A 14,058-nucleotide genomic window follows, 5' to 3' on the forward strand; every position below is an offset into this window, starting at 1 on the left:
TAGAGTCAGAGAGAGAGAGAGTCAGAGAGAGTGAGAGTCAGAGAGAGTGAGAGTCAGAGAGAGTGAGAGTCAGAGAGAGTGAGAGTCAGAGAGAGTGAGAGTCAGAGAGAGTGAGAGTCAGAGAGAGTGAGAGTCAGAGAGAGTGAGAATCAGAGAGTGAGAGTCAGAGAGTGAGAGTCAGTGAGAGCGGGAGCGAGAGTCAGTCAGTGTCATAGTCACAAAGATTCAGAGGGAGAGAGAGAGGGAGTCAGAGTCAGAGCGAGAGAGAGTCACAAGAGAGAGAGAGAGAGAGAGAGTGAGTCACAAAGAGAGAGAGAGAGAGAGAGTCAGAGAGAGAGTCAGAGAGAGAGAGAGAGTGAGTGACAAAGAGAGAGAGAGAGAGAGAGTCAGAGAGAGAGAGAGAGTCACAAAGAGAGAGAGAGAGAGAGTGAGTCACAAAGAGGGAGAGAGAGAGAGAGTCACAGAGAGAGAGAGAGTCACAAAGAGAGAGAGTCAGAGAGTCACACAGAGAGAGAGAGTCACAGAGAGAGAGAGTCACAGAGAGAGAGAGAGAGTCACAGAGAGAGAGAGAGTCACAGAGAGAGAGAGAGAGAGTCACAGAGAGAGAGAGAGAGTCACAGAGAGAGAGAGAGTCACAAAGAGAGAGAGAGAGTCACAAAGAGAGAGTGAGAGAGTCACAAAGAGAGAGAGAGAGAGTCACAGAGAGAGAGAGAGAGTCACAGAGAGAGAGAGAGTCACAAAGAGAGAGAGAGTCACAAAGAGAGAGAGAGTCACAAAGAGAGAGAGAGTCACAAAGAGAGAGAGAGCGAGTCACAGAGAGAGAGAGAGAGAGAGTGAGAGTCACAAAGAGAGTGAGAGTCACAAAGAGAGTGAGAGTCACAAAGAGAGTGAGAGTCACAAAGAGAGTGAGAGTCACAAAGAGAGTGAGAGAGTCACAAAGAGAGTGAGAGAGAGAGAGAGTCACAAAGAGTCAGAGACAGACAGAAAGAGAGTCAGAGAGACAGAGAGTGAGAGAGTCAGCGAGACACAGAGAGAGAGAGAGAGAGAGAGACGGACAGAGATGGACAGAGAGAGAGAGACAGAGACAGGGGTCATTTTGCACATTTCCCAGTGATGAGTTCAAGAACATTTGGTTCAAATGAAAATCCTCCAAGGTAAACAGTTGCAGCTGCTGGCCAGTAGGTGGTGCTTTGGACCGAGTTTCTGAACTCCATCCTCCAGCTCTGTCACCATCTTGTGCAATGACAATTTATATTTATCAACTGATTGTGGACATGGCCAAGGGTAATGACTGGCAAGAGAGTTAAAAGTTTGACATACAACGCACACCTCCTGTAAGTGTCACACTTGGTTCCTGTAACACGAGCCCAGTCACACTCACCATGAGCAACGTCACGGGAGATCTGCTCGCAGTTTTAAAAAAGAAACATGGCATCAAGGGTGTGAGGCGGAAAAGCCAGTGAACAGTCACTCCCTTCGTATCAGGTGGGAAATATTTAGCAATTCAGCGGGATATACTTCACCCGTGAATAACTCTGCGCCCCTCACCTTCATGACCTCTGCAATCTGCCTCCACTCAGTGGGGTTGGGATCCATCGCAGTTGGTTGGTGAGCTGCAATATGTAACACGACAATGGAGTACTCGGGGGCATTCTGTGAAGGAACAGGAGGACGGATGTGATAAAGTGGGAATGAAACCGCCACACCTCTTCGAAACTGGAAGTTTGATCTGCGATTCATTCCATCCCTCATTCAACCAAAAGTACTTGTCGAACCTTTTCATGTCCGTCAATCGATCTATATCTTATTAAAAATAATGGCCCAGAATTTGGAGGTAAAATAACGGCGAGTTTACTGCGCATGTCGCTATTAAGTGTGTCAATTGTCCAGCAATTTGCGAGGAAGAGAGAGCCCGTGAGTTGCAAATTGCCTCAAGTTGCTCGCCCTCAATCTCCCCCGTGAGTTTCAAGAAATTGCTGCATTTGCGCATTAATTACCATGTAAACTCGCCTCAAAGTTAGGGCTGGTACTTAATAGCGTAAGGACCCTGTTAATGAGGCGATTTATGGTCCTGACATACCACTCGACCTCTCCTGTAGTAAATTGTTCTTTGCGGTTTTTAAAACATTAAATTTAAATTTTTCTTCTTCATTTCCCTTTCTGTCTCGTTCTTTCCCCTCTCTCTTAATCCAATCTTTCTTTCACTTTCTGTCCCGAATTTGACTCTAATTCACCCTGTTTCCTTCTCCGTCGTTCCCTCTGTTTCTTTCTCTACCCTTAAATCTCATTAGTTAAGGAGATAGATTGTTGGTCCCTTCGTTCATTAAGGTCCCAGGTGCCACAATACAAGCTCGCACTTTCATCAATTCGCGGCGCAAAAATTTTTCAAGCTGAAGGGTGGGGGAGAAAGTCTCACTAAAGGGGCATTGCCGCCAGATGCTCCTCTCCAAGTTCTGGGCCATTATATCTGCATGCACGTATCGTCTATAAAACCTTACTGCCTGTTGTGAAATGCCACATCCTGTGACTCACCACGAGCAATGCCACAGGGATTCATATAATCATGGAATCTTACAGCACAGAAGGAGGCTATTCGGCCCGTCGTGCCTGTGTTAGCTCTTTGAAAGAGCTGTCCAATTCAGTCCCAGCTTTCTCCCCATAACCCTGCACATTAATCCTCGTCACGTACGTGTCCAATTGCCTTTTGAAAGTTCCTATGGAATCTGATTCCACCTCCCTTTCAGCTAGTGCGTTTCAGATCACAACAACCTTCTGTGTGAAAACATTTCTCCTCATTTCCCCTCGGGTTCTTTTGTCAATCTGTGACCTCTGCTTACCCACTTGCTCAGGAAACTGTTTCTCCCTACTTGGTCTCCTTGCCTAAGGAAGGATATACTTGCCTTGGAGGCGGTGCAACGAAGGTTCACTAGATTGATTCCTGGGATGGGAGGGTTGTCCTATGAGGAGAGATTGAGTAGAATGGGCCTATACTCTCTGGAGTTCAGAAGAATGAGAGGTGATCTCATTGAAACATGGAAGATTCTTAGAGGGCTTGACAGGGTCGATGCTGAGAGGTTGTTTCCCCTGGCTGGAGAGTCTAGAACTAGGGGGCATAGTCTCAGGATAAGGGGTCAGCCATTTAGGACTGAGCCGAGGAGGAATTTCTTCACTCAGAGGGTTGTGAATCTTTGAAATTCTCTATACCAGAGGGCTGTGGATGCTCAGTCGTTGAGTACATTCAAGGCTGAGATCGATAGATTTTTGGATCCTAAGGGAATCAAGGGGTATGGGGATCGGGCGGGAAAGTGGAGTTGAGGTCGAAGATCAGCCATGATCTGATTGAATGGCGCAGCAGGCTCGAGGGGCCGTATGGCCTACTCCTGCTCCTATTTCTCATGCTCTATCAAAACCCCTCATTGTTTTGAAAACCTCAATCAGGTCTCCCCTTAATCTTCTCTGCACTAAGGAGAACAACCCCAGCTTCTCCAATCTCTCCACATAACTGAAGTCCCTCATCCCTGGTATCAACCTCCGTTGCACCCTCTCTAAGACACAGTAACATTTAACATCCTTCGTAAAGTGTGGTGCCCAGAATTGGACTCAATACTCCAGCTGAGGCCTAACCAGTGATTTGTAATGGTGCTGCTTGTAAAAGATCTGCTTGTAAAAAGCAACAGTGTCTTTATTTCCGTATCCAGCCCTCCCTTTAACGCTGTTGCCCGGTTTTGAGATCATGGTCAGGTTTCATGTACCTCCAGGTCCTCGAGCCACTGGTGAATGGCCAAGTGCAGCTTCTCACCGTCCCAGTAACGATACCCAAAAATGTTGTTAAATCCAGCTTCGGCAAAGGCAGAGGCGTGATTCGCTACAAAAAAAAAACACAAACGAGCCAAGCTGATTCCCACTCGGCAATCCTCGAACAGTTCGAGAGGCATTTCTGGCGCTAGATGGCAAACGTAGCCAGACCCTGATCCTCACTCAACTGGAGCGCTGTATCTCGGAATCGGATTACGGAGATCAGCGCCACCAATTCCAGATGTTCTGGGAGTGCCTCAAATTGGCCACACAGACATCTGCATCCCATCCTCTGATCCTTGCTCCCATTACAGACCAAAGCCTCGCACAGTATACCCTGATACAAGGACGCATGAGGGTGATGCCATTAAAGATCTCGACCTGAATTTGGAAATTTTGAAACAAACGGGCAGCAAAATAATTTTTTCTAAAGGTATTTATAAAACGTCTTTCACGTCCTCAGGACATCCCAAAGCGCTTCACAACCAATGAATTACGTGTAGTCGCTGTTGTTATGCGGGGTAACACAGCAAGCAATGTGTGCACAGCAAGATCCCACAAATAGCAATGGGATAATGGCCGGTTATCTGTTTTTAGTAATGTTGGTTGAGGGATAAATAATAGCCGCGATTTCGGGGAGAACTCCCCTGCTCTTCATTGAATAGTACCATGGGATTTTTTACGTCCACCTGAGAGGGCAGACGGGGCCTCGGTTTAACGTCTCATCCAAAAGACGGCACTACCTCAGTATTGTACTGGATTCTGTGCTCAAATCCCTGGAGTGGGACTTGAACCCATGACCTTCTGATTCCGAGGCGAGAGTGATTACTTCATGTCTGCCCGAAGATTTTCCACATTTCGCGACTGCAAATGGTTCGAGAAGGGCAAAATGAAAGTCATTTGAAAGCCTGACCCTTACAAATATAGATCAATAAAACATTTCAATTTGTGAAGAATTTAATAATTTACATTTAATAAATGGCACGACAAAAATGCAAAGCAATGTTCAGTACATATTCCATTCCCTAACCACTGGAAGAACTCACCCCAGCAAGGCAGGGAGACGTAGATTACGGGTGACTTGGGATGAGTTATGCTGTACCACTGCTTGAGAAACTGGGCTCCCATGCACACTGCACCATTGCCTCCGGGTACTTGCACACTGTCAGCCTGAGAGGGGACAGCAGTTGATGAAAACATGCTTAGAAATCTCAGAATTATCTTCTCTTCCAATGCCTTTTCCCTTTTTGAGGCAGCTCTTGCCATGCATCATTTACCAACCAACAATATCATCAGACAATCCTTTATTAGCCCAGGCATAGAATGTAAGAGCAGGGAGGTTATGCTCGAACTGTATCAAACACTAGTTAGGCCACAGCTTGAGTACTGTGTACAGTTCTGGTCACTACATTATAGGAAAGATGTGATTGCATTAGAGAGGATTCAGAGGAGATTTACGAGGATGTTGCCAGGGCTGGAGAATTTTAGCTATGAGAAAAGATTGGATAGGCTGGGGTTGTTTTCACTGGAACAGAAGAGGCTGAGGGATGATTTAATTGAGGTGTATAAAATTATGAGGGACCGAGATAGAGTGGATAGGAAGGACCTATTTCCTGTGGCAAAGGGGTCAGTGACCTGGGGGCATAGATTTAAAGTAATTGGCAGAAGGATTAGAGGGGAGCTGAGGAGAATTTTTTTTCACCCAGGGGATGGTGGGGGTCTGGAACTCACTGCCAGAAAGGGTGGTAGAGGCAGAAACCCTCAACTCATTTAAAAAGTACTTGGATGTGCACTTGAAATGCCGAAACCCACAGGGCCACGGACCAAGTGCTGGAAAGTGCGATTAAGCTGGGTAGCTCTTTTTCGGCCGGCACGGACACGATGGGCCAAATGGCCTCCTTCTGTGCCGTAACTTTCTATGGTTCTAAGAACCCACTCCCAAGCCTCTGCCAATGGTGCTCTTTCACCCACTAGTAGGATGTACCATGTATGTTGCACAATCCGATTTTCCCCTCCTTTCCTTTACTTTGACCTTGCTCAGCAATCTCCCTGTGACAACACAGAGGCAGTCAGCAATGCACAGTCTCTTGTGTCCTATGTACAACAACCTGCTTTGAGATAACACCTTTAAACGGCCCACAGTGCTTCCTAGAGGCAAAGGAAAATTCATATCGTGCCTTTCACATCCTCAGGATGTCCCAAAGTGCTTTACAACCAATGAAGTACTTTTGGAGTGTAGTCACTGCTGTAATGTAGGAAACGCAGCAGCCAATTTGCGCACAGCAAGGTCCCACAAACAACAATGTGATAATGATGAAATAATCTGTTTTAGTGATGTTGGTTGAGGGATAAATATTGGCCAGGACACCGGGGAGAACTCCCCTGCTCTTCTTCGAAATAGTGCCACAGGATCTTTTACTTCCATTTTAGAGGGCAGACGGGGACTGGGTTTAACGTCTCATCCGAAAAATAGAGGAGACATTAGGAGGGGTGACCAAAAGCTTGGTCAAAGAGATAGGTTTTAAGGAGGGTTTTAAAGGGGCAGAGAGAGGTGGAGAGATTTAGGGAGAGAAGGCACGGCCGGCAATGTAGAAACTCATGCCCCACCACTCAACGCTGCTCATTCATCACTTTGGTTGAGGGTTCTCTGAAGGTTATAAATAAAGGATTAACATTCCTTCCAGAGAGAAATGGGAGGACAAGTTGATAAAGCTGTTTTCAAAAGAAAAGCATATCTTTTATCAAAAGGAGTTGAATTTTTCTTCGTCTACATTATCAACCCTTTTCATAATCTTAAAGACCTCTATCAGGTCAACCCTCAGCCTTCTCTCTTCTAAAGAAAAGGATCCCAGTCTGTTCAATCTTTTCTGATAGGTTTAATCTCTCTGGTATCATCCTTTTCTCTGGAAAAGAGAAGACTGAAAGGTGATCTGATAGAAGTCTTTAAGATTATGAAAGGGTTCGACAGGGTAGACGCAGAGAAGATGTTTCCACTTGTGGGAGAGACCAGGACTAGGGCCCATAAATATAAGATAGTCACTAATAAATCCAATGGGGAATTCAGGAGAAACTTCTTCATCCAGAGAGTGGTGAGAATGTGGAACTCGCTACCACGAGGAGTGGTTGAGGCGACTCACATGGATGCATTTAAGGGGAAGCTAGATAAGGACATGAGGGAGAAAAGAATAGACAGGGCTTGATGGCCGGCGCGGACACGATGGGCCGAAGGGCCTCTATCCGTGCTGTATAACTCTATGACTCTATGACTAAGGATATGCTGATAGGGTGAGATGAAGTAGGGATGGGAGGAAGCTCGTGTGGAGCATAAACACCGGCATAGACCTGTTGGGCCGAATGGCCTGTTTCTGTGCTGTACATTTGGTGTAATTCCATGTAAGAATCTTTTTTGCACCTTCTCTGGTGCCTTTATATCCTTTTGTTATATAGGGGAAGGCTCGCTGACAGGGCAGCAGTCAATTAAAAAAAAAGTGTAGGGTGACAGATGAGAAAGAAGTGACTGTGTTGGCACTCAAATTCGGAACACCTCCCTTGAGCAAACAAATTAACAACCGTCGGTTTAATGATCATTAGTGTACATGTTGAAACAGAAGCTGATGAAGTGAACCTCCCGAATGACTTACTCTCTTTTCCACGATGGCGATGCTGTCTTTGCCTAATATTAAGGCAGTTGCCACCCTGTTGAATTCTGCGAGTCCCAGTACAGGCAGATATTCGTGGTTCAATGTTGGATCTTTAATCATCTGCTGCTGAACCTTCCTCACCACTGGCAGAATCCAGGGCTGTCCATTATCTGTACAGTACTCTGCAAACACCAACAATTACAATGATTAACCGACCTCTTGTATATCCTGCCCTTTCACCCCGCCATTGGTAGCCGTGCTTTCAGCCAGCCAGCTCCCATTTCCTGCAATTCCCTCCCCAAACCTCTGCTACCTCGAGACTTGACTATTCCAATGCTCTCCTGGCCGGCCTCCCATCTTCCACCCTCCATAAACTCAAGCTCATCCAAAACTCTGCTGCCCGTATCCTAACTCGCACCAAGTCTCGTTCACCCATCACCCCCTGTGCTCGCTGACCTACATTGGCTCCCGGTCTGGCAACGCCTCGAATTTAAAATTCTCATCTTTGTTTTCAAATCCCTCCAAGGCCTCGCCCCTCCCTATCTCTGAAACTTCCTCCAGCCCTACAGCCCTCCAAGATGTCTGTGCTCCTCCACTTCTTATCTCTTGCGCATCCCTGATTTTAATCACTCCATCATTGGCGGCCGTGCCTTCAGCTGCCTAGGCCCTAAGCTCTGGAATTCCCTCCCTAAATCTTTACGCCTCGCCACCTCTCTCTGCTCCTTAAAACCTACCTCTTTGACCAAGCTTTTGGTCACCTGTCCTAATATGCGACTCGGTGTTAAATTTTGTTTCAAAATCGCTCCTGTGAAGCGCCTTAGACGTTTTACTGGGCTAAACACGCTGTATAATTGCAAGTTGTTGTCTCCTCTCCTTTTTTGTATGGCTTCTTAATTTCAAAGTTCAACAGAACTACTGTAGCAGATTAATTAAAGGTGGACATCCAAAGCTCTGCTGTGTGTATCCATGCCCCACCAAGTCCCACTCACCCATCCTTCTTGACTTACATTGGCTCCCAGATCCCCAAAGCCTCACATCTAAAAGTGTTCCCCTTATGTTTCAGTCCCTTCATCGGCTCATCCCCTCCCTATCTCTTTAGTCTCCACCAGGCCTACAACCCCCCCCTCCAAACTCTCCATCCCTCTCACCCTGGCCTCTTGTGCATCCCCTGCACCCCCACCCAATCTTCCTTCACCCCACCATTTGGCCTTTGTCCCTTCAGCCACGTAGGTCCCACTTCCTGGAATTCCTCCCCAATCCCTTTCCATCTTTCTTTCCTTCTTTAAGCCCCTTCTTAAAACCCACCTCTTTGACCAAGCTTTTGGTCACTCCCTCTTACTTTGACTCGGCTTCCATTTTCTTCTTACACACCTGGGTAAAGTGCCTTGAGATGTTAAAGGTGCCGCATAAATCCGAGTTGTTAAAAAGTTCAGCTTAGTTTTAGTTGTTGTTTTCTCTGTGAAGAAGCTCAAGCATTGACTACAGGAGGGGAACTCCTCACTGGCCTGTTCTCCCATTGCCAGATGTCCTAATGTATTGAAACACATGTAGACCACCCCCTTGGAATTTCGACTGGAAATTTTTACTTCAGAAAAAGTGGCACAAAGTTTCCAATCACACTTGTGCATTCTGAGCAGGTGCAGTTTGCAGTTCCCAGCGTACAATCTGTGCATTCTGAGCATCTTTAGAAAGGACGGGGAAATTGGAAAAGAGGGAGGAGCAGCAATATTGATAAGGGACACTATTACAGCAGTGGAAAGAGCGGTTATCAGTAAGGGTGAGCAGGCAGTAGAAACTTTATAGGTCGAATTGTAGAATAGAAAAGGATGCAAGACTTTGGTGGGAGTTGTTTATAGACTCCAGATAGCAGTGATAAAGTATTGGGATATGTAAGTGCGGAGATCAGAGAAGCTTGTTGCAAAAACAGAGTAGTTATAATGAGAGACTTTAATTTTCACAAAGACTGGGAGAAGCAGAACAGCTCGAGTCCCAAAGAGAGCAAATTTCTTGTGTATTCGGGACAGTTTTCTGGAACAATATATTCTCCAACCAACAAGAAAACAGGCCATCTCAGATTTAATAATGAGCCTGAATTAGTCAATAATCCAACGGCAAGGGAACACCTGGCTAACAGTGGCCGTAATATGATAGAATTCGATATTCAATATTAGGTTTGAGAGGGAGACGGGTGAGTCATGAACCAAGGTTTTAAATTTAGTTAAGACTGATTTTGGAGGGATGAGGCAGAAATTGGCCACAATAGACTGGGCAGAACGACTAACTGAGAAAACTACGGCTGAACAGTGGGAGGTGTTCAAAAAGATATTTGGTAGAATACAAGAACTGCACGTACCGCTAAAGGACAAGAGCTCTACTTGTGTAATTAAACGACCCTGGTCAACAAGGGAAGTGAGAGATAGTATAAAACTAAAAGAAAGGGCTTACAGGAGAGATCCCGCGGACTGGGAGAGATAAAGAACAGCAAAGGGATACAAAGAAAGTGTTAAGAGCTGCAAAAAGGGAATACGAGAAAAGCCTTGCAAGGGATATCAAGGACAAGACGAAAGGTTTTTACAAATATATTAGGAGAAAGAGGGTGGTTAAGAGTAATGTGGGCCCCTTAATGACAGACGCAGGTGATATTGCAATTGGAAATCAGGGAATGGCAGACTTTATCAGTCTTCACAGTAGAGGATGAGGATAAAATACCAGAAATACAAGGGAAATGAAAAAATAAATCAAGGAGAGGAAATAACTAGATTCAATATAAGTAAAAACATGGCGATGGAGACTTTAATGTTATTAAAGAGAGGCAAATCTCCAGGACCTGAAGGTTTCCATCCTAGGGTATTAAAAGAAATCGGTGAGGAAATTGTTGATGTGTTAGTCATGATCTTCCAAAACTCTCTCGATTCAGGAATTGTCCCCGTGGATTGGCAAATAAACTAGGAAATGATAGGCCTAGTAGTCTAACATCAGTTGTGAGAAAGATTCTAGAATCCATTATTCGGGACAGAGTGACTGAGAATTGGGACAAATATGAACTGATCAGAGAGAGCCCGTATGGAGTTGTACAGGGTATGTCATGTCTAAAGAGCCGAGTTGAATTTTTTGAGGAGGTAACTAATGTGGTGGATATGGATGTTATTTATATGGACTTCCAGAAGGCATTTGACTACGTTCCACAGTAGAGACTGTTAACAAAAATTAGAGCCAATGGAATTAGAGGCAACCTATTGGCTTGGATGGGGAATTGGTTGGGAGGTAGGAGACAGAGAGAAGGGATAATGGCTACGTACTCAATTTGTCAGGATGTGACAAGTGGTGTCCCCCAGGTATCTGTACTGGGGCCTTGGCTTTTCACGATATTGAAAAATGACTTGGATGAAGGAATACAAAGCCTTCGATCTTAGTTTGCTGACAACACCAAGTTAGTGTTAATTGTATCCATGTGATTTATATCAATTATTGTTAATTATATTCAGGTGGTGATATCAATTGGTGACTCTCTTGTATCCATTGAAATGAGAGCTTATGTCGGGTGTGGTGTGGGTGTAATGTGGATCTCTGTGATTAAAGGCTTGAAACAACTGAAGACCAGGCTCTAGTATTCTATCATTCACCACCTGGCTGTCTAATTTATTACAGTTAGGTGGTACAGTAAATAGGGATGGGAGCAGAAAGTTGAAAAGGGACATTGATAGGTTAAGTGAGTGGGCAAAACTGTGGCAGATGGAGTTCAATGTGGGAAAGTGTGAGGTCATCCACTTTGGACCCAAGAAAGACAGATCATTGTATTTTCTAAATGGCGAGAAGCTAGGAACTGTGGATGAGCAGAGAGATTTAGGGGACCAAGTACAGAAATCACTAAAAGTTAGTGGACAAGTACAAAAAATAATTAAAAAGGCTAATGGAATATTGGCCTTTATCAAGAGGACTGGAATACAAGTCAGCCATGACTCAATTGAATGGCGGAACAGGCTCGAGGGGCTGAATGGCCTACTCCTGTTCCTTTGTTATGTGCAGTTTACAGGATTTCCCAGCATGCAATCTGTACATTGACAGGAGTTGAGGGGTCAAAGGATGTGACCCCTCATCCTGTAAGGATTTGAGAGATTGTTTGGTTTTTTTTCGAAAAGACTTTCAAACAAACTGGAGATTGAATTCTCAAATTGATTTCAGGTGGGTCTCCTTTAAAATATTAACAACATTTTGATTATGAAGTGTTGTCAGGCAAGAGCAGTGATGAACACACACACCTGTGTCAGTAGCTGCAGTAGTGCTTTCTTTCCAACTGTTAAAAGTTCAGGTAAAATATTTTTCTCAACTGGTCCATTTTTGAGAGTTAAAAGGATTTTTTTTTTGTCATTTAAAACCCAGGAACGTTTAAGTGTATTATGAGGTGATTTTTTAGCTTCAGTGCAGTAGTGAGGGAGCGCTGCACTGTCAGAGGTAACGTCTTTCTGATGAGACCTTAAACCGAGGCCCCATCTGCCCTCGGGTGGATGGAGAAGATCCCACAGCACTATCCAAAAAAAAAAGAGCAGGGGGGTTCTCCCCGGTGTGCTGGCCGATAATGATCCCTCAACCAACATCACTTATATAAAAAAAAAACAGATGATCTGCTGTTTGTGGGATCTTGCTGTGCACAAATTGGCTGCCACGTTTCCTACATTACAACAGTGACTACATTTCAAAAGTACTTCATTGGCTGTAAGGAGCTTTGGGACATCCTGAGGTTGTGAAAGCAGCTGTAGAAATGCAAGTAATTTTTCCTTTCTCTCTCTTTTTCTTTCTGTACTAATCTCTAATCATAATCCCACCACGTTGGTTTTTCCACATTTTTTTTTGCTCTTTCTCAAATTAGTTTGGTGAGCAGCCCCGCCCCCCAAGCTGCACCCACCTCTGTTCCCCAGATACATCTTGTTGGGGCTCAGGTCGTTGATGTAGGCTGCATTGAGGACGGCGGTTTCAGTGAAGGGAACCATAGGGATCTCCTGGAATAGGGAGAGCGCTGCCATGCTGCCCATGCACTCTCTGTGTGAGTGTATATGTGTGTTTGCATGTTTGGGGTAACAGTTACCATCTCCATGACAACTGTAAACAAAGTCACAGGAGAGGAGCGCACTGAAACCTTCTGCACCCGGGGCTCGCCACGTCTCCCATACAAACCGGAGCCGATTGGGAGCGATTGAAGTCTTGCTGCACCGGTTCACATTCGCAGAAGGAGTTCCAATCCCAAGCACCATGTTGATCCCCAACTGGCTGAAATTGCAAACCCCCGCCCGCCCCCGTCAGTTTCCAATTGGCTGAAATTGCAAACCCCCGCCCCCGTCAGTTTCCCATTGGCTGAAATTGCCCCCCCCCCCCCCAATTAGCCAATCATTTTTCCATTGGCTGAAATTGCCCCCCCCCATCAGCCAATCAGTTTTCCATTGGCTGAAATTGCCCCCCCCATCAGCCAATCAGTTTTCCATTGGCTGAAATTGTCCCCCATCAGCCAATCAGTTTCCCATTGGCTGAAATTGTCCCCCATCAGCCAATCTGTTTTCCATTGGCTGAAATTGTCCCCCATCAGCCAATCTGTTTTCCATTGGCTGAAATTGTCCCCCATCAGCCAATCTGTTTTCCATTGGCTGAAATTGCCCCTCCCCAGCCTCAGTGTCCAATTGGCTGAAATTGCCCCCCCATCAGCCAATAATTTTTCCATTGGCTGAAATTGCCCACCATCTGCCAATCTGTTTCCCATTGGCTGAAATTGTCCACCATCAGCCAATCAGTTTTCCATAAGCTGAAATTGCCCCACCCTAACCTGAGTGTCCAATTGGCTGAAATTACCCCCCACCCCCCAGTGTGTCAGTTTCCAGCTCGTTGTTTCTCCCCTCTGATGGTGGGATGTAATTTGAGGTGGTGGTGATGGTGGTTTGTTTCAGTCATGATTCAAATCTGCAACCTATTTCCACCAAATTGGAAACTCAGCACTTTGCCAAACGCAGCTGCTAAACCAGATGGATGTGAGTGTTTACTTCTGACTTTAAATCTGTTCAGATGTTTGCTGCTTATTTTTTATCCACAGGGTTCAGTTTTCTCCTACAACATCTGTACTTCTGTTTGTTACATTATTGACACCGGGGTGGGTTTTTATTGCGAGTTTCCAAGCCCCCTGGCAGACGCGATGTTCCTGCCCAGCAGTACATTCCACTTACTCGCTCCCCAATGCTGCCTGCTACAATCTCCTTATGCCTTGCCCCAGTTGTTATTGAGTTTATTGGATAGAGGCAACTCTGGAGATGACTCGGTCCCAGGTTAGGAGCTCTCCCACGTTTATAGCTCGTGTTTTTGTTGTAACTGTTAATGTATAATAGCATAACTGGTAACACAATACCACCAACCTAGCATATTTATTTTAATTTCATTAATGGCTGGAGCATCCTGATGAAACCATCACATCACCGCCTCACGCTGGTGCAAGTACTGTATTGCAGCTGGCCCTTCTTGATGGCCAATGTGGCCCGAAAAAGTGGAGCTTGCAAAGACACTGAATGTTTAAATGCACATCACAATCCCCAAGTACCAGCAAGCAAGTTTGTTTCTGAGATTTGCACGTTAATGGCATTTGGTA

The 14,058-nt window shown here is 45.4% G+C and overlaps 1 protein-coding gene across 1 annotated transcript in view; it reads right to left on the minus strand.

Annotated features, from left to right (window-relative positions):
• LOC137336026 (aspartate aminotransferase, cytoplasmic-like) overlaps nucleotides 1–12,457 on the minus strand; it is a 33,773-nt gene extending 21,316 nt beyond the window's left edge. Inside the window, exons 1-5 of the mRNA XM_068001529.1 lie at nucleotides 12,340–12,457; nucleotides 7,437–7,618; nucleotides 4,842–4,965; nucleotides 3,753–3,865; nucleotides 1,549–1,653 (exon numbers count right to left, since the gene is read on the minus strand). Of these exons, the coding sequence (XP_067857630.1) occupies nucleotides 1,549–1,653; nucleotides 3,753–3,865; nucleotides 4,842–4,965; nucleotides 7,437–7,618; nucleotides 12,340–12,457 (642 nt within the window). The remainder of the gene's footprint in view (nucleotides 1–1,548; nucleotides 1,654–3,752; nucleotides 3,866–4,841; nucleotides 4,966–7,436; nucleotides 7,619–12,339) is intronic.
• Between the last annotated feature and the right edge of the window lie 1,601 nt (nucleotides 12,458–14,058).

Source organism: Heptranchias perlo, chromosome 20 (assembly GCF_035084215.1).
Source record: "Heptranchias perlo isolate sHepPer1 chromosome 20, sHepPer1.hap1, whole genome shotgun sequence".
Classification (NCBI taxonomy): domain Eukaryota; kingdom Metazoa; phylum Chordata; class Chondrichthyes; order Hexanchiformes; family Hexanchidae; genus Heptranchias; species Heptranchias perlo.